This window comes from Sus scrofa, chromosome 8, assembly GCF_000003025.6.
Source record: "Sus scrofa isolate TJ Tabasco breed Duroc chromosome 8, Sscrofa11.1, whole genome shotgun sequence".
NCBI classification, from domain to species: Eukaryota; Metazoa; Chordata; class Mammalia; order Artiodactyla; family Suidae; genus Sus; species Sus scrofa.
Genome location: NC_010450.4, coordinates 3,177,957 through 3,198,580, shown reverse-complemented (window position 1 = coordinate 3,198,580; position 20,624 = coordinate 3,177,957). Strand labels below are relative to the sequence as shown.

Below are 20,624 nucleotides of genomic sequence, written 5' to 3'. Positions count from 1 at the left end.
GTTACAGCCCCTCCACCCCGGGCGAAGAGCGGGCAGCCCGATGCCCACCCAGTCACACAGCCACGCCGGGGACAAGGAGCACGGGCCACGCCTTCCGCGGCCCTCTGAGGGCCCGTCCATCGTCAGTCGGGGTGGGGCTGAAACTGGTTAAAGCGGTCGTGTAACTGGTGGAAAGACGCGGCTCGTCCATCTGCCACGGGGACACTCCCACAATACCTTCTGTCCCCTTTTGTCTTTCAACAAATAAAGTTGGAAGCCAAAGCAGTACAAGGAATCTCTTTAAAGGGCACCATTATACAGTAGACAGATACACGCGGCGGGTCTGGGTCCTGGCCTAGCTGGCATCCTGCAGCCGGAGCCCCGGGCCAGCTCCCTGCGGTCCCTCGACGGGCGACGCTGCCTGAGTCGGGGCGTCCGCCAGCTCTAGGTCCCGTTCTTCAGCTCCCACTCCTGCAAGCGAGGCGACAGGAAGAGTGTGAGGGTCAAAGCGCCTGGCGTCGGGCGCAGGCCTGTCACGCTGCGTCCCCCTGCGCCCTGCAAAGTGCTGGGGCAGCTGCGGTGGAACCGGCACGGAGGCTCCCAGGCAACAGACAATCGTCGTATGGTCCAAAACCGTCAGCGTGAGTCCTCCAACGGCTCTGGGCAGACCGGGGAGGGGGGCGGCACCCACAGGGCCCTGGTGCCAGGCCCGGCTCTGCCCCCTGCCCCCCCGGGGGGTGCACCTGTGTGGCGCTGACTCCTACTGTGTTCCTGTGGGGTCATTAACTGAGCGAGCTGCCCACTTTCTCATATTGCATAAACCTAGGAATGTCTCAGCTTTTCTAGAATCAAACCTCCAAGCTTGATTAATGGCTAAAGGCATGGCATGAGCAAATGTGGCAGAAACAAAACCAAAGCTGAGCCGCCCCCACCTCGTGAGCACCTGCAGGGATCTGCTTTTGCAAAGGCCAGGAGGACCTCACAGTCTCCTCCCCGGTTCCCTAAGAGGCCACCCCGGGGCCGCTGTGCACAGAGCAGGTGCTCAGGGCCAGCCGGGAGCCCAGCGCCCACGTGAGCTTCTCTCCAAGCTGGCCAGCCTCCCCAGGGTCGGGCGGAGGACGCTTTGACACGTTGCCAAGGCCTCACGCCCCCACCTATGCGTGTAGCTCCATGAGCAAGCTCAGGGCATGCTGGCCATGAGGCAGAGGGCTCCACACACACGCCCAGCTGAGAGGAGCCCTGGTCCCCCGGACCCTGGGCATATGTGTGGGCTCTGAAAGCACCGCAGCCACCATGTCCCGGCCTCCAGACCTCCCCCTGGCGAGGGGAGCATGCCGGGCCTGAAGCTGGATGTGGTGGCCCTTCGAGGCCCCCTCATCTGGGAAACCCCATGACCTCTGGACACCCCTGAAACCGTGACCTTCAGGAGTGCGCCTCTCACACTCAGAGCATCCCTCGTCGGGAAGTGGAGGCGATTTTAGGGAGGCTGCCTGGGGTACCAGTGCTGGGGCCCAGAACAAGTCAGCTTCAGCAACGTCCTCAGAAAAAAGGTAGGAGCTGCCCCCCACCCAGTGGACTGACGCCCCCACTCCCACACCACCCTTCCCTTGGGTGGGACCCCCGGCTGCTTCCACGGTGGTCTCTGGACCGGTGGGCGGGGGCGCTACCACCCTCTGTACGGTGGACCCGGCCCGGCTGAGCATCCAAACCAGCCACGAGGGCACGCGTCTCCTTGGTCAGGAGGAGGGCAGGTCGTGTGGAGGCCCGGCCTCCGGCCCTGGCACCCCCACCACAGGCACAGACATGGAGCCCCTTCAGAGGCCGGGCTCACAGAGCCGTAAACTGATTCCTCTGACGCGAAAGAAAGCAAATAAATGAAGTATTTTCACTGCATCCGCCTTGTGCAGTGAATGAGGGGCCCTGTTGGATGGCTCCATTCTAGGCCTGTCTCAGGCAACGCAGCTTCCCCGGCAAATGAGCGTAACAGTGATAAACCAAGAACGGGCGATGGACGCGAAGGGAACAGGACAGGGATGGACAGTGGTCCTCCTTCCCCAGAGCTACCGAAACGCACAGGCTCAGCCGCCGCACTCGCCGTGAGGACAGACACCCGGGCTGCGGCTTACACCCAGCATCCGGACCGCCCACCCGCACCCCGGCCTGCGGCCAGGGGTTAACGCTCCTGCTCTCCGCCAGCACCAGCTGCTCTCTTCCGAAAAGAAGCTGTTTCTAGCCAGTTTGGAACGGATTCCAACGCTGCCAGAGGACAAAGGGCAGCAGTGAGCAGCCCCGGAGACGGAGACAGCACAGGGACGCCCGACCTCCCTGTTCAGAACAAACTCCTCTCAACGTAATTGGGCCAAGTATGATTTTCACACCGCACCTTTGTTACTGTCAAGAACTGCTCCTCGTGATAAAATGTAGCTTTCCAAATTTTCTGAGGTTTAACATCAAACATTGGAGGGGCTGATCCCACCAGAACACTGGAAGGTACAACCGGATGATGCACCTCCTGGGGGCAGAGGGGGCGGGGCGGCAGGGAGGGGCGGGGCTGTGGAAGGGGCGGGGCCGTGGAAGGGGCGGGACGGCGGGGCTGGGGTGGGGCGGGGCTGGGGCCCGGCCGGCTGCCCCCGAGCTTCCAACCGCAGTTTTCACTTAAGGGCCCCAGCAGTCACCTGGCCGCGCTCCAATCAAGCCCAGGGCGGGAGAGGCGGGGGCTGGGGGGCTGCTGAGAGGGAGGATTCCTGAGGGAGGCCCTGCCTTTGGGAGGAACCTGTCAGGGACCCAGGAAAGGGCACCTGGCAGAGAATCAGAACTGGAAGAGGCCGACCTAAGCTCCTTCATCCCCCCCGCAAAATCTGAGGCTGAGGAGCCCCCCCACACCTTGCTGTGTCACTGCTGATGTCCCCTCCCCCCCGGGATGCCTGTGCCCAGCGGGGCTGGTGTTGCTGCAGCAGGAGGGCAGGCGCTCACCTTGGCCTTCCGAAGCACGTGGCCCCGGCACGGAGAGCTGCCGGGCGCCGGCTGGCTCTTCCTCAGGACGGCCGCGCTGTTGACAGGCACCGGGCCCTCCGCGTCGCTGGTTTCACAGCTGGACAGGGGCGAGTTCTCCAGAGTCCGATGCCGAAACACCGGAGACTGTTAACGGGAGAGAAGAGGCTGCTGAGGAACAGCTTCCATCAGTGTTTCCACTGGGAACATGGTTTATTTCAAAGAAAAAAAATGGGGAGGTCCTGGCGTGGTGCAGTGGACAATGAATCCGACCAGGAACCATAAGGTTGCGCGTTCGATCCCTGCCCTTGCTCAGTGGGTTAAGGATCCGGCGTTGCCGAGAGCTGTGGTCTTGGTTGCAGACGCGGCTCGGATCCCGAGTTGCTGTGGCTGTGGCGTAGGCCAGAGGCTACAGCTCCGATTCGACCCCTAGCCTGGGAACCTCCATATGCCGTGGGAGCGGCCCAAGAAATGGCAAAAAGACAAAAAAAAAGGGGGGGGTTGGGGAAGAGGCAAAAACAGTAAGAGTGATAAGGGCACCTCACAGTGCCCCATTCTAAGAGCGCCTTTAAAATATCCACCTCACAGACTCAAAGACCCGAGGCTCCACAGACCCAGGCCGGGGCGGGCGGAGGGCCTCCTGTCCATGTCCCCATCGGCACACGGCCTGTCACACGCAGACAGGTGCACAGAGCCTTCCGATTGTGGGGCTCCTGCAGCCCCGGAAGCGGGGCCCCCCTGCACACGGCCGGTGGCAGCGAGTCCCCGCACACAGATCGGCACTGCGGGTTCCCGCCTGTTTCCAGCGCAGTCCACGCGGGTCAAAGGAAGACCTGAGACGGAACAAAGTGAATCCACAGTCCCCAGCCTCAGAGCATCCACGTGGTTCGAAGCTGCTTTTCGGGGAAAAGAAGGTGGTGATTTGCTCTGCTTTCCCCCAAATGGAGTCCCCGAGGACACCTCTCCCCGAACCGCTGAGAGCTTACGCCGAGGTCGTTCTGGGAGAGCAGCGCTTCCATTACTAACCACCCGGGTCACTCGGACTCCCCGCCAGGGCTCAGGGCCACGGCCCCCAGCAGCCGCGTTCCCCATGGTGCCTCCACCCAGAAATGCCTAGAAAGGCCGCGCTGGCTGGCGGGAGTAGGGGTGGTGGGGACAGTGAGAAGGAGAGGACAAGGCCCCCACCTTGGCCTTGGGACGCTGAGGTGGGCTCGGAGGGGCGGCTGGCATGTTCCCGGGGCTGGGTCTCTCTAACAAGGATGTGGTCGGGGTGGGAGCGAGGCAGAGAGCCATTCGCCGGGCAGGGGAGGGCAACCGGGGTCTGAGGAGGGGTCCTCGAAAGAGAGGAGTGGCCCCAAGCTGGCCCCTTGTTCCAGCTCTTGAGAGCGGGAGATGGAACAAGCCAGTCCTGCAGCCAGACCGGCCGGAAGGAAGACCAGCCGAGGAGAGGGGGCTGAGCGGGAGACCCTCCAGAGGAAGGGAAAGCCCTGGGGAACGTGGGGTCGCCCTGGGCATGGCAAGCGGTGAGCGGTGCCGGAAGATGTCCAGACCGGATGGGTGGGGGCGGTGTGTGTAAATGAGGCCACTCAGGGAGGGGGGGCGGGGCAGGCTGCACACTCGGGCTTCCAGGCGGGAACCTCAGGGCTGCGGCCCGGGCAGCAGCTATGGTTTAAGATGCCACACGCTAGGGACTCTCCAGATGCTTTGCAGAAGGTGAGGAGGGCAGAGAGGTGAGGACACAGGACAGAGGGCATGACAGGCGGCTGCGGGGTCAGGAGGGGGTGGTCTGCCCGCTGTCCCTAGAACACAAGCTCCACCACCACGGGTCCTCATCTGCCACGTTCACAGCTGTGCTCAGAGGGGGCGCAGGGCACACGTGTGTCGGTGGCAGGATGCGTGAACACGTGTGTGAGCTGGTGGACACAACAATGGAAGGACCAACACGTCCCTGGGTGAGGGGCTGTGCCCGGAGCTTTCATACGCCCCGTGCCACGCAGTAGGCGGTACCATCACCCCCACATCACAGATGGAACATCGAGGCCTAGAGAAGGGATCCCCAGGTTGCTGCTGGAATTTGCTCTGCCAAGTGGAGTGGGGGCTGTCTTCTGACACGAGAGGTGGTCCCTGGAGAGGGACAGGCAGCTGGAGCCTGGAGAGGTTTGGAGGTGGTGTCTGTGGACTGGGAGAATGGGGGTGACCACAGCTGGTGGGGGAGGCAGGGAGATGAAAGGACCTCGCTGGTGCTATACACCCAGAAACCCAGAAACCTTGCCTGTGCCGCGGGGAGGGGCTCGGGAGGCGGGAGGGGGCTGTTCATCCAGGCTGGGCATTCTGCCTGAGGGTTTGGAAATGAGAGCTGGGGGAGCTGGCCGGTGGCTGGAGGGGGCGTCCGGGGCTCCGGGAGGGCAGGAGGGCCGAGCCCAGGTCCGTGCTCTTAGGCAGGTGCTGGGCCTCCAGCGCCTCATCTGCAGAATGGGCACCACCGCGTCTGACTCACGAGACAGGGAGGGCCCAGCCTGTGAGAGGGACAAGAGCAAGGTCTCCAGGGGGCGCGGGCGGCGTGTCACCAAGGTGCCCGCCCACGCTCGGGAAGTGACTTCTGTCCGCTCTGTCAGATTCCAAGGACACTGGCGGTTTCACTCACTTCCGTTTCGCCAGCACCCGGCATAACTCTTAGGGTGTGCTATAGACACTCTATAAAAACTTGCCACGTGGCATGAAGGTTTCTAGCTCACAGCCTGGCACCACGCGAGGACGTGGTTCGGAAGAGACAGAAAGAACTGTACTGGTTACAGTCAGAGTTTGCAGCAGGGAAGAAAAGAGTGTTTCCACCACCTTCGCACAAGTTCAGGGAACGAGGCAAGAAACCTGAAAACACGCCTGAGGCCCCCGGGCAGCTGCCCGTGGAGGGGACGCTGGGGACAGCGAGCATCCGCCTGAGGAAGGGACGCCTGCCTCTTTGCGGGGACGGGGTGACGTTACCTGCGGACTTGACGTCCCCGCTCGGGGCTCGATGGCCAGCCCCAGGGTGACCCCGCCGGCCAGGGCCTTCTTGAGGCTCTCCTTGACCTCCGTCAGCTCCAGCTCCAGGCTGACGCGCTCCGCCTCCTTCTGCTTGCACTCCTCCTCCAGCTTCTTCAGCTTCTCCTCCAGGATGGTCTGCGTCTTCCGGCCTGAAACCACAGCAAGGCGGGTGTGCCAGCTGCCGGCGGAGATTCCAGAACCACCGAGGGCGGACGTTCGCACACCCCGGAAAGGAGCTGAGCCAGTCTGGGGCTGGGTTCCCCGACCTGGGTCCTTTCTGCAAAACTCAACCCCAGCTGGGTTTCTTGTTGGTTTGTTTGTTTTAAGGCGGCACCCGCAGCATATGGAAATTTCCGGGCTAGGGGTTGAATCGTAGCTGCAGCTGCCAGCCTACACCACAGCCACAGCAACGCGAGGTCCGAGCCATGTCCGCGACCTTCACCACAGCTCACAGCAACGTCGGATCCTTGACCCACTGAGTGAGCCCAGGAAGGGAACCCACATCCTCACGCATGTTAGTCGGGTTTGTAACCCACTGAGCCGCGACGGGAACGCCAACCCCAGTTGTTCTTAGAAGGAGCAGGGTCCTTCCCAACTGCTGTCCTTTGCTGCATCTGGAAGCCTAAGGACCAAACAAGCACAGGACTCTGCTCATCACAAATGCCAGGAGTTTGGGGTCTGGGCCTCAACATATTCATTTTCCAAGGAGGAACTGGGACTTGACGGCTTCCAAAGGTGCCACTGACTTGAAAAGTCCGAGTATTTTTCTGTCCTAACTTTTCTGCTCCTGAGTCATCTTATTTGCCCCATGGTCAAAATTTAATACATCTTGCATCTCCACAGAACACAGCACGTTCGCTTTATGCGTTTTATTTGAAAGGTGTTGCAGTGACATAGGCAAGTGGGCAATATGCCCATTGGCAGGTTAAGAAAACTGATTCCAAGTGGTTAACTGACTGGTGTGTGCAGCCCTGGCTTAGTGCTTAGCACCACGTGAGTCTCTTTAGAGGCCAGAAGCTGGCCTCATCTTCCTGCACCTTCACAGTCCTGCAAACTGGAAACAGAGGGACGGAGCCTCACTCCCACCTTGGTGACCCAGCGCGCTGGCTCAGATGCCCTGGTGGCGGGGGGGGGCGCTCCCACGTGACGCTGCTTCTGCCCCTCCCACAGGTGGGCTCAGCCCACACCCAGCCTCCTGCTCTTTAAACTCCAAAAGCACTTTCCTTCTCAGAAATCATTTAGGCACAAAATCCAGACGGGCTGGGGCTGCCCCCTGGCTGCCGTGCACAGGCCAGATCCTCCTGCACGGGAGCCGCTGGAAAGCAGGGGCCTTCTCTCTGACCGTCCTGGTCTCTGCGGGACCCTCCCGGTCTCTGCCTCGTCAGCGTTCCTCCTCCTCGCCCCCGGGGCCAAAATTGACACCAGAGTCAGCCTGAGCCCAGGATAAGACTCTGTCTTGAGCTGAGGTGACAGGCATTTCAGCAGCCCCACCCCAAGAACAAGGAACCATGCGCCAGCTCTGCCAGAGAGAACGGACACACTGGTGCTGCCCCGGGCTCCTCCTTCTCTACAGCGGGTGGGTCCCACTACCCCGACCTCTCCCCCCGTCCCTTCCACGAACCCAGCACCACCCTGCCCTCAGCAGCCCGTCCTCAGGGAATGGAGGGGTCCTTCCACCACACCCAGAGCCCTCCCTGGGCGTCTGCATATCACCCGTCCTCCTGCTGGCCTCCAGAGGCACAGCGACCAGACCGCCGCTCCGTCAGCACCCACGGCTGGGACAGCTCCGGGCATCTACCCAGCCTTGGCTAACGGGTGAGGGCCGGGCTGGCCTCTGCCTGCCTCTTTCATTGGCTCTTAGACACGGTGGCACCTGCCCTGCACTTGCCGGCGAGGCCTGCAAACTGCAAGAAGCATCTCTTGGGGCGACGTGGTCTCAGTGGGAGCCTGTGGGGCTCAGACCCCCGGCGAGTAGACAGGGCCTCGATGCTAATGCAGGCGGTGACCAACGGGGCCAGCAGCCTCTCCTACCTGCGTTCACCTCGATGGCCGCCCTCAGGCCCTTCCTCTCCTTCCGGAGCTGGGCCAGCCGGTCCCGCAGGCCCTCCCTCCTCCTCAGCAGCTCCTCCTCTTTGGCCTGCAGCCGCTTGGCATCTGCTTCCACCCGGTTCTTGCCATATTTGTACTGGTCAGCGTCTTGGAAAAAAATAAATAAATAAAAGCATCAGTATGCAGTTAGGTCCCACCCTGCAGAAGATGAGAGGGTGACTCAGAAAGCCTATGCAGTCGTCGGCTCAGGCAGAGCCGCCTCAGAGCGAGTCACCGCGAGAATTCAGCATGAAAAAGAATAGGGCGAGTGAGAACTAAACAGAAAAGCAAGGAGTTCAGGTTACCCAATGTTCTCTCTTTGAAACAAAGTTCAAAGTTGAAAACGGAACATTAGGAAAGTCCTTTGACTCCTCCCTTTGAGGTGTGCGGCCTACAATCTTCAGCAAGGCTGGAGTTCCCACTGCAGAGGAAACAGAATCCGACCAGGAACCATGAGGTTGTGGGTTCGATCCGTGGCCTGGCTCAATGGGTGAAGGATCTGGCGCTGCCCGTGAGCTGTGGTGTAGGTCGCAGACGCAGCTCAGCTCTGGCGTTGCTGTGGCTCTGGTGCAGGCTGGCAGCTGCAGCTCCGATTAGACCCCTAGCCTGGGAACCTCCTGTGCCACAGGTGCAGCCTTAAAAAGACAAAAAGACAAAAAAAAAAAAATAATAATAATAATAATAATAATAAAAGAAGGTCGAGAGTGAATAAAATGTTCCATAATCTGAAAACAGAGGGACCTGTCACCACCAGAAACAGTCTCCTGATGTGGGTGGTTCTCTGCATTTTTCCAAATGCTTCCGTTACACCACCGCGTCTGAGCCTTACACCTGCGCCGTCCGACTCTCTCGCCGAGTGGGTGTCAGCCTGCACTGAACCCACTCATGGCGACAGCTCTGTCTTATCTGGGCAGCCCCAGCAGGGAGCAGAGTGGGAGAAGAAACGACGGGTGAGGCTGGCCCAAAGAGGAGTCCCCCCCAGTGCAGCCAGGGCTGGACAAATGCAAAGGCACACAGACGCCTGTGACCCCAGGGCCCAGGGACCTGCAGAGCGCGGGGTGGGGGAGGGCTGAGTGCCCAGGTGGGGCTGCCTCTTGCTGGGCTCGCCGCTTCTCTGCTCCGTCCAGCCCCTGCCAGACCTGGGGTCAGAAAGCTGGGTCCTCACCCTGGTTCTGCTATGTGCCAGCTTCCTGTGAGACTCGGGGGAGCCCGTGTCATCTCTGAGTCTATGCCTGCGCTTGTACAGTGGGGGGGCCTGGAGAGGGATGCAGGTGGATTAAACCGACGCCACGAGGCACCGCAGGTGAGATTCTCATAAATCCTTATTTCTCCAGCAGGTGCCTGTGGTACCCCAAAGATTTCAGCCCCAGAAACCACAGCAGACACCTCTAACACAGAGAGGCTGAGTTTAGAGGGTTTATATAACTCAACCCAAGCCCGTTAGCAGCAGATCAGGGACATAAACTGAGGTGTCCTGAGCCTCGGCTCAGGGCCACTCACAGCAGCCCTGCCACCTGCCCCCACAACTGCCCCATCTCTCCAGCTGCCCCCCATACCTGGCCTTCTCCACCTGAGCAGGTGAAAGAGGAAAACGGCTACAGAGCCCCAAGGCTGCGAACCGCACCCACAGCTGGAAGGCGGGAAGTGGGGGATCAACTTACTTGAAGGCGTCCGCTTCACGCCGGCTGCTGAATCGGCTTTTTTTTGCTGCGCGCTCAGAGCCTTGCCTTTCCCCGTAATCCCATTCGAGGCCACAGGGGGCTTTTTACTCTTCAACTGTTGAAATAAACATATGAGAAAATTAAAAACAAAAAGACGAAGACCTTGGATGTCTTCGCAGTCAACTGTTTCAGCCTCAGGCTCTTTACGCAGAACGAAGCGCAGATGGAAAACCCTTGCGGGTTGCCAGCACTGGACGGCCGTGATTTTCCTGGAGCGGCTAAGAAGCCTCTAGCATCCAGATTCAAAGCAAACAAGGAGCCCTGGGACGCCTTGGGGTGGAACACCCCCCAAGTCACCTATTTCTCCTGGGAGGGGTCATATGCTGATGAAGAAGCTGGCCCAGGGGGGTGGCTGTCTGATGAGGTCGCCAAAAGTCTGTGCTTCCAAAGAGACACAGTTTGGATTTTGGTGGGATGCTCTTCAAAGAAGCAGCACCACAGTCCGCTAAGCGGGCAGCTCCCAGGGGTTTTCTGCTGATGGCCCAAGGGGATAAATAACTAGCTCTTGAGTCACGGGCAGGGTCTAAGGAAGGAACCTTAGGAGCGACATCGAGAAACGGTGTGAACTACACTGTAACAGGTTCGTGGTTTTTTTGGCTGTGCCCGAGGCACGTGCAAGTTCTGGCGCCAGGGACTGAACCCGCACCACAGCAGCGACCAAGAGTCATGACAGTGACCGCGCTGGATCCTCAACCCTCAAGGCCACCAGGGAACTCCACCCACAGGTTTCCAAAGAAATTCAACAGCACCCGACTTCTTGGACGGCTGCAGGCTGACACACTGCATTTTGCACGTGCTGATGTGTCCCTTAGCTGGGTGATTGGTATAGCTGGATGGCAAGGGCTGGTGGGAGGTGTCCACGCCTGGGCTCTTGCGTGGCACCACGTTTCTTACTGGGCTGGGCCTGGATTTGGGGAACTTCAAATTCCATCATTTAGGAAATCCTGGGTAAATCGTGACAACTTTCTGAGCCTCCATGTGCTCATTTCAAAATATAAAGATCCTGGAGTTCCCTGGTGGTGCAATGGGTTAAGAACCTGGTGTTGTCATGGAGCGGCTCGGGTTGCTGCTGTGATAGGGGTTCGATCCCTGGCTTGGGAACTTGCCATGCTGTGGGCACAGCCAAAAATAAATAAATAAAAATAAATAAAATTAAAAGATGCCAATGCCTCCCACAGGGTTCCGGCAAAGGTGAAATGACTCACCCCACGCCCCTGGAGTGTACCTGTAGCGGGTGTGGAGTAAGTATAGGTTTTTCCCATTAAATGGCAGCCCCCCCACTCAAATGGCCACATGAGGATATGGAAACTAAAGGTACTCTAATTCAACTTGCAAATGTGTTTCCTACTTAAAAATAAAAACGAACTTGAGACACACATAAACCACATATCACATGATTCCAGCCTAATCTGGGGACAGTGTCCAGGAAAGTGAACTTTATCCCCCAATTTTTACCAATGGGAACTCTGATGCCCATAAAAAACACTTCCATCACCAGAGACACGTTCACTTAGTAAATGAAGCACATGACCTATCAGACTTCTAAGGGCTCATTAAAACCTAGATGCGTCCGACTACTCACTGGCCTGGGCCCCTCGGACTCACTGAACCAGAATGTCCAACTGATGTGAAAAAGTGAAAAAAGGAACAGAATCTTCCCACATGCCTTTGATGGAAACAAGTGGTTTATCACTTTCTGAGATTCTAGGATCTTACTGGGTGCTCATCATTTTCTTAAGATTACCCCCAAAAAATGGAGGGGAAAGAAGATCATTCTAAACGCATCCATCCACTTCACGTCTGCAGGGGACTCTGCATGGAGCCTAGCACTTTAGGCAAAGCGAAAGCAATCCTGGGGTGAAAAGCATGACAACGAAATATTTGCAATGAACTGTTCCTCTTTGCCACAGATACCAGGCGTGGGATGGTAACAGTGCAATTCTAAGGTTATTCACCATTCGATGAGCATCTCAAACGCTTTTCACCTACTTGGTTTGGGGGACTATACCAAGCATGCCTTTATACTCATTATGGGAAACCATCGCAGGTCTCTTAATAATCCGTTTTAATGTCCAAGGACGGGAAAGCAACTGCCACGCGGCACTCCTCATTCACGTGGGACAGAAGCCTGGGAAAGGAACCCGCAGCTCAAAAATCTTCCAAAAACTTTTATTGTCCCATCCTCTCTGAAGCCTTTGCCTTCACTTAGCACGCTTGATGAAATTCCCTGGGGAATTTGCCAAGAATGCAAGAGAGCCGGGCAAAGCAATTCAGAACGGACACATGAGCTAGGGAGGCATATTGACCCCGTTCTTGGGTGACCAAATGCGGATCGCATCTGCAGATTATGTTCTGGTTGAGGGGGAGAAACTGCGCTTTAGCCTGGGGGGGGGGTGGGGGGGGATTCACGGACCACAAGCTGGTGAGCGGACCTCATTGCCAAGCCCTGGAGGAGAACCGCCGCGTACGAGGACCCGAGGGGACAGAGAATGAGATGCTGTACCTGGGCGCCGAGCCCGAGAGATGCCCTCCCCAGAGAAGAGGTGTTAGTGACAGGCGGGGAGGAAGGCAGGGTGCAGGAGGTGGGGTGTTTGTAGTGGTTACAGGACAGACTGTCGGCAGACGGCCTAGACGCCTTCCTGTCAGCAGGCGGGTAGCGTGCAAAGATTTTCGGAGACGGCATGTTATCGTACAGGACGGCGTTATCATAGAGCACCTCCTCTTCCGGGCCTCTGCCCCAGGGAGCAGGGCAGCCGTCGTCGCCAGGTCCCCACTGCAACACACACAGCCTTGTCGTTAGCGCCTCGGCCACGGAAAGCAAAGCACACGGAGAGGGGAGCAGCAAGCAGCCACAATGCAGACGGTCCCGCGGCCCCACCTGCGAGCAGCGAAACACACACACACGCCAGCATCCATCTGCGTCACGTCTGCGGGGGACTCTTCATGGGACTTAGGACTTTAGGCAAAGCACAAACCATCTTAGGGGGAAAAGCACGGAAACAAAATATTTACAGTGAATTGCTCCCTTGGCCACAGACACAGGCGTGGGAGGGTAGCCCTGCAGCGATTCCACCGGACTTTTTACCTCTGGGGATGCAGGAAAGGTTTCTTTTTTTTTCTTAAATCGTTCCCAGGGTCACTGGCTTGTGATGGTTTTGTTGTGTTCTGTTTGTTACAGCAGGAGGGGAAAAAAAGGCTGCGACCTTTCTTTCGAGAACCAGAGGTCGGGAGTCCTCCTTATCCAGCAAGCAGAAGCAACATGACATAAGGGGAGGATGCTGGACTGGGGACCGACCGGGGACCTGGCTCTGGCTCCACGAGAAAACGCGGGACGAGCCCAGCAAAGCACTCCATCCTGTCTCCCGGGAGTATCGACTCGCGTCATTCTCGTAGGAACCCTGTGGGTGGGGAAACCGAGCCGGAGGGCCTCGCAGCCGTCCGAGGCCGAGCTGGATTCAGGGGGTGCTCACAGCCACACAGCAGGCGGCCTCTGAGCTGCAGGCTCCCCAGAGGGGGTGGGGGTGGGCCGGGGAGGTGATGCGGGTTCGAAGGCGGGACCCTTCCACGCCTGCCGCGTAGGCCGCTGCGCCACTGTCGGCATCACTGGTGTTCCAAGTGATGCTTGCTTATGCCTGAGGACACTGCAGTAACCAAAGCACAGGCTGTTAGAAGAAAGAAATCCGTCATCATAGAACACAGCATGCGCCAGGAGTTCCCGCCATGGCGCAGGGGGTTAAGAATCCGACTGCAGTGGATCCAGTCGCTGAGGAGGTACGGGCTCAATCCCCAGCCTGGCGCAGTGGGTTAAAGTGTCCATCGTTGCTACAGCTGTGGCTCAGATTCAATCCCTGGCCTGGAAACTTCCATATGCTGCCGGTGCAGCCTTAGCAAAAAAAAAAAAAAAAAAAGGGCAAGAAAATAGGGTGCCTCAAAATAGAAGAGAGAGGAGTTCCCGTCACGGCTCAGCAGAAATGGACCAGATGAGCACCCATGAGCACGCAGGTTGGATCCCTGGGCTTCACTCCAGCACTGCCGCGAGCTGCGGTGTAGGTCGCAGATGCGGCTCGGGTCTGGCGGTGCTGTGGCCGGCAGCTGCAGCTCCGATGGACCCCAGGCCTGGGGACCTCCATATGCCTTGGGTCCAGCTCTAAAAACACGAAAGACAAAAAAAATAAAAGTAAAAAAAAAATGTATAATCCTTATAATGGCATGAGTTGAGTGGGAAATCTTTTGACAGAAGATAAAAATAGCTACAAGCCACTTTAGAGCATGGGCATTAAAGCATAAATTAAAACCCTAACTAACGCCCACAGCCAGATTCTTTCAAGTTTTAAAGGTCTTTATAAATTGCTTTGCATTTTTTTTTAAAAAGAGAGAAAATATTAATTCGTATACTATACTTATTTTCCTCTCTTTTTATAGCCTTCTTACAGACTTCCTTTCCGCCAGATTGTAATTACAGCCTTTTGTGATAAAAATAGAAAAGTTTAAAATTTCATAGCAGGAGTGTTTTTATTCTCTGCCGTCACTTCGGTGTGTCTATTTTGGGGATGCGGAGGACCTGTCTACAATCTAAAAATCCTGCTGCCCGTGGATAAGCGTGGATGAGGGGTATGTGATGACAACTGGGTGTATTTGTCCGGGGTTGTTAAAATGGTCTAGACTAACTACCGTGCTCCTAAAATACCAACGGGTGAGGTCACATGGAAGAGTTGGAAAACAAACTCCGCAGAACTTCTAGATTAAAAGTGCGCCTGTGCCTGTCCGAATAGTCTTTGGAGACGTCCTTTCTTCGTGCCATAGGCGTCGGGGGGAGGCTGAATGCGTAGGAATTACCGACCTTGAAACACTGCTGAGAGGTCAGGTGTTGGCTTAAAAACAGGAACTTTATACACCTGAGAAATGAGGGCCTGGCCACGGAGCCGGCACGTACAAGAGCTTAGAGAGAGGCCTGCACTCAAGGAAGCGCTTGATAGGCAGGAAAAGCCACAAACCCAGGCGCGGGACACTGTCTTAGTCAGGAGGGCCGCCCATCCAGCCACGTACACGTGGAAATGGTGCCTAAGAGCAGAGCCTGGGAGAGCGGCAGCTTTTCGTTTCTAAACCAGCTCGAGCTGTGAGAGAAAGCGAGCTCATTCCTGGGGGCGCCCGGCCCAGGAGACATTGAAGGGACGCTGCTTGGTGGCGCGGGACCAGTGTCTGTGTAGGTCTGTGGTTTCTCGGCCCACCAGGTGCTGGGGGAGAAGCCCCTCCAGGAAGATTAAAGGACACACCTGTGTGTCATCTCTCCCAGAAAGGTGGCTCTGAGATCAAAGGCTCGGAGGAGGAGCGGGCTGTTGGGTCTATGCCAAGACCAGTAAGCAGAGGCAGGGCGCCAGTCCCACCCGAGGGACCGGGGCCAGGTGCAGAGACTGGACTGGGACCTGCTCTTGCCCGGCCCCCACACGCCTCTCTGCCAGGGTGGACGGCCGTGGCCATCGTGGGCGCCAGAGCCCCCCAGCCCCGGGCACCCCATGGCGAAGGTGGTGGTAGGCCCGGGGGGCAGGGAGGCTGCCTGGCCCAGCGCTGTCTGGCTGTGGGACAGGACTCGTCTCCCACCCACCGCGGACGGCCCCAGACTCCAGCTGGCTTCACGGCTGGGATGGGGTTTCAGGGCGGCTCACACCCGGACACCCATGTTCTAAGACAGAGCCCCCCTTGAATTGCACTTGAACACGCCCCTGCCAGGCTGCCAGGCTGGCCAGCACTTCTTCCCCACTCCCCTCTTCCTCCCAGTGGACGGGGAGTCCCAGTCGCCCAAGCCCACTCTGAGCCCACCCTGAGGATGGGAGAAGGTGCCCGGGGCAGGCAGCAAGGTCCCGACCCGAGGCAACACCTTCCGGATGGTGATTTCGGAGGCTCTGTAATTAATAGCATGGACGAGAGGTGCAGTTTTTGTCCTGCCTCAGAGCATAAGAAAGCCTTCCCCCCGAGCCCTAAAGAGGGGGTAACTGCAGAAAGCCGGCGACCTGGGCGCACTCACCGAGCCGTTGATGCAGGGGGCGTCGTCGTAGTGCAGCGCCGTCCCGCTGGGGTGCGCGTAGCCGTTGGAGGTGCTCCCTAGATACGGGCTAGGGGACAGGCCACGCTTGTTCATGAAACTGAAAGAAAGGAAACGAATTAAAACCTGTCCATCCATCACCAAGTCTCTGAGTTGATCTGACAGCCACTCAGGCTCTATCTGGGGCTGTGAGTCAGGACCAGAGCAGGAAGGGGGCCCGTCCTGGCCACCGGGCAGACGCGTCACCTGCCAGACAGGATAGCCCTGCCCACAGGACCATGGCGAGGCCAGGTGAGGACGCTGCTGGGTGCACGGAGCGAGCCCTGCACGACCAGGCATTCAACAGATTTTATCAGCTGCCTTAGCAGGGGCTCCGGCCCCCAGCCTGCTTCTGTCAATAAAGCTTTACTGGAACACCCTTCTCTGCCTGGACTCTTCATTTGCTACTGTCTGTGGCTGCCTTTCTTTTACGTGCCTCTTTCGTGAGCCTGTTAATTCTCAGGTTTTTTTCTTTTTCATTTTTCTTTTTTTTTTTTTTTTTTTGGCCAAACCTATGGCATGCAGAATTTCCCAGGCCAGGATTCGAACCCAGGCCATTGCAGTGACAAAGCCCGATCCTTAACCCACTGAGCCAGCAGGGAACTCCACAGGCCTGTTCATTCTGGACGGCAGAGACAATGTGGCCTGCAAAACTGAAATCCTATCTGGCCTTTTCCAGGAAAAGGCCGCAGACGCAGTTCTTTAAATGCTTTAGGATGTTTATTCCACAGCATCTCGAGTTCTCAGTGTTTGCTGAGGGCCACCGTCCACCTTTCCCTCTGCCCTCCACTGCTGAGCCTCTGGGAGCCTCTGACAGCGGCCACCTCCATCCTCGAGAGGTGGGACAGACACCGGCAGCTCCCACTGCTCCCGCCTGCTCTTCCCCCAGGCTGCCGATGGCTCTGCTCACCAAGCACCCCACCCCCTGCGCCCCCCGAAGCTCTTCTCTGAGATCCCTCCCTCTTCTGGTCTCGGTGGGAACTTTGAGGCACGAGAACATCAGCGTTGGCTTTAACCTTTGCCAGTTCTGTTCACCGTGCGCCCTGGCACCAGCTGGTGCACACATGGTGCAGGGCAAAAATGGGCTGAACAAATGAATGAATGAATCAAGGAATGCAGGAATGGCGTGCTCATGATGTCATAAGCGGAAACACTCGAATGCCTAGGAAAGAAAGAGCCTAGATAACACTTTCTCCTCATTGGGAAACTAAAGTAGCCTGAGGTTAAAAAAAAAATCTTCCAAATTTTGTGGTTTTTTTTGGATCTTACATTCCTTTGGCAACTAGATGAATAAAGAAGAGCCAGTGAAGAAGCGAGGGCAGGAAGGGGAGGTGAAGCCTGCCTCCCTGACAAGGGGTCTTGCAACAAAGTGACACTGTGGCTTCCGGTCCAGAAGGGAGAGGGGAGAGGGCTTTCAATCTGAGGTTTCCAGCCCAGCGGCAGGAAGGCAGTTCAGGTGCACATACTGCCCTCTGCTGGCAGAACATGGCCACGCGCGGCTCCTTCCACCCTGAACACGTTGTTAATCTAATTTACAAAAAAACTCTTCTTGCTTTTTCCTGAAACAGAAATGTATACGATTCCTCTGTACTTAAAGTACATAAAAGTCTATTTAGGAAAAGACAACATGTAGAAAAGAAAGAACATAAGAAATACAGAAAAGATCTGACTTGAGACATATTTAAATTTTCCTGGTTTAAGCATCCCATTTGAGGGTATTTGTGGGGTAAGCGTTTGGTCAGTGAGAGGCCAGACATGGTTTGACCACTCCCTCCCGAACCTGTGGCCCCGAGATAGCACAAGAGCACGGACACCCGGGTCTGTTAGACGTCCCAGCAGGCAGGACACCCCCACCCCATAGGGACTGTCTCCTGCCTGGTTTGTGTCCCCGGTTTCTGGCAGCCAGCCCTCTGCACACACTGGGGCACAGGTGCCAGGAAGGAGCATGGCCCACGACGGGGGCAGGACAGAAGCTCCGTCACTTGGAAGAGACACCAGCAGGGGGTTTGGACCCATGGGACATCGCAGGAGGTCACAGACAGGCAGGAACGGACCTTGGCCACCAACTAGAGGGCCCCTCATCTCCCAGAGGGGCCTGGGCCCCCAAACCGAGCCTCAGGGTCAGAAACAGTGACTGCAGCCAAGACGAGGCACGGGGCCCCTCACGCCCTGGCCTGGCTCTCCTTCTACAAAAGGAGTTTAGCCACATACAAAAGTGGAAGTGAGATGAGAGAACATATGCCACTTGTTACAGCAAAAAACGTAAGACACAGAAAATACATGAATATTGGTAAAATATACATAACAAAATTTACCCTTTTTTTTGGGGGGGTGCAACCACAGCATGTGGAAGTTCCCTGGCCAGGGATCGAACGTGAGCCACAGCAGTGACCGGAGCGTTCGCAGTGACGACGCTGGATCCTTTTACTGCTAGGCCAGCAGGGAACTCTGAAATTTTGCCATCGTAACCATTTTTTAAAAGCGTGCAGTTCTGAGGCACTGAGTATATTCCCTGTGTCGTACAGCCGTCCCCGCCACTGTCCCCAGGACCTGCCATCTTCCCAAATTGAAGCCCACCCCCCCATGCCACTGCCCCTTGCACCTGGTGCCCACTTGATTCTCTGGTACCTCCCAGAAGTGGGTCACTCAGGGAGTCCTCTTGGGTCTGGCTCATGTCACTTAGCTGACACCGTCAAGCTCCATCCACGTTTCCAGGAGATACATTTTAGCACCAATTCAGCATAATCTCCCTGGATGTTCAGAGGAGAGGGTGACTCCAGGTGACAGCTTCCTGTCGGGCTGTCTGTCCCCCTCTCCATGTCCACAGGGACCTACAGCTCTTACCCATCCCTGAGGTCATAGCTTTGTTGTGGGGCCCCAAGCCAGCACGGCTGGACAAGAGCTGCAGGAGAAAACTTCAGACTATTTCCCTGCCTCATGTCATACCAGCAGCTCATTTAAAACTGGGCTGCAGCTAAGTATGTGCCATCTGTTCACCCTGATGGACCCTCTTAAAGCGACCTCTCTCTTGGGCGGCTTTACGCTACTCTTTCTTTCACTCTTCTCTTCCCAAAACTACATCATTGACCCTTCTCCCTCCGACGAGCCCAAAGCCCAGCAAATCCCCTCATGACCTTAAAAAGAGGAATTCGCTGGCTGCCAATTTACAGAAGGGCAACACTTAATCTAAACTTAGATCGTTTATCGCACTGGCAAGTTTATATTTGAATGCCGTTTCCGTATTCAGTCTCCCTCTTCTCTTAATTTTTACAGGAGATTTAGCAGAAAAGTAATAAGTAGAAATAAACGCTACTGCTAGGTGACATCTCCTAGAAAGAATTTAATGGGGCAGCAAAGATCCTTGCGGCCATAAACCCATTACAGGTATCTTTTTAACAAGTAAGTTTTCGGTATTGCAAACTACACCCCTTTCTCGAAAACCTGACCCTCCCACATTGCGTCTAGATGAATAGTCCACTCGTTTATCTTCTGGGGCAAGCATTTTTCATCGGGGGTTCTCTTAAATGTGGTTATCAGCTTGCTGATTAGGGTTGACGTCACAGGTGGACTTGCGAGAGGCTTCTGGGAAACTAACAATGTCCAAGATAGTAGGGTGGTGACAACCATCCACTCCTTTCTTTGATGTCACTCCAGATTTTGCAAAAAACGGGACTGAAGGATGTCACACTTCTCAAAAAGCGACTCTCGACGTGCTCTATGGACCGTTGCATGGGGAGGGTCATTGTCCTTCCCCGCTGCTAAGATGGAATGTGGCCGCGGAAAAACGATGAGGATAAACAGGCTGATCAACACCTGACCGTGTCACTCCGGGGTTCACACAGGAGACGAGCAGGAAGCATGGGCACCTTGAACTTCAGAAACCTGCCCGTATCACTGGAGAGTCGATGGTCGAGTTGTACGAGGCTAATTCTTTTGCCAAGGCTACTCGCCTTTGCCGGGCGTGACACGGTGCTTGATTCACAAAGGGGCACCGTTATCTCCATGCTCTTTAGCCCCGCTGTCCCAGCCAGGCATGAGATAAGCAGGGCCTCTACACCACCATCCAGGAAACGAAGGCAGGTGGCTCAAGGTTCCCGTAGACACCACGTGGGTGGGGCAGCTGGACGGTGGTGCGCGTATCGGACAGGCAGAGAGTCGGGTAAACCCTTGAGTTCAGCCCCTGGTACCCAGAGGGTCTCAGAGCCGGGGAGAGCCCGTGGGTTTGCATCACTGTTGCTGCGTCCAGCATCTCTTGCTGATGGTGCGAGTCTATCGCCCACCCTGTTCCAAGGCGCCTCTCCTCAGCCCCACGCCAGACTCTCCGAGGAGGGGGGCAGAAGCAGGAAACTAGGGATCAGAGATTCTGAGCTAGGAGTTTCCGATTCATCTCACCTACACTCTCTGTCTCCCACCAAGGAAGCGCAGACACCGAGGGCTTATGACGACATGTCCAAAGCTTCCCCCTCCGTAACCACCGCAGCAGGACCACACCCCCACCTCCTCCCTGCAGGGCTCATGCCCGGCGATCCCACGGGCACCGCTTCACACCAAGGACTGGCGAGCTCCAGCTGAGCATGGTCACGGCCACGGCCACGGCCACGGGTCTCAGGACTGTCCTGAAGCCTTTGCCCAGCCTCACGGAGCTGAACACGGCAGCAAAGAGGCGTCGTCACAGCGGGGACCGTGTGCTCTGCGAGGCGGAAAACATTCACGCCCTTGCCCTTCCCAGGAAAGGCTGACCA

At 56.9% G+C, this 20,624-nt stretch overlaps 1 protein-coding gene across 1 annotated transcript in view; it reads right to left on the bottom strand.

Annotated features, from left to right (window-relative positions):
• Positions 262–20,624, bottom strand: part of AFAP1 (actin filament associated protein 1) — a gene marked incomplete at its 5' end in the record, with an annotated part of 128,289 nt that continues 107,926 nt past the window's right edge. The window contains 6 exon segments of the mRNA NM_001253821.1: positions 262–450; positions 2,953–3,117; positions 5,953–6,143; positions 8,026–8,190; positions 9,744–9,858; positions 15,826–15,943. Of these exon segments, the coding sequence (NP_001240750.1) occupies positions 424–450; positions 2,953–3,117; positions 5,953–6,143; positions 8,026–8,190; positions 9,744–9,858; positions 15,826–15,943 (781 nt within the window). The 3' untranslated portion in view covers positions 262–423.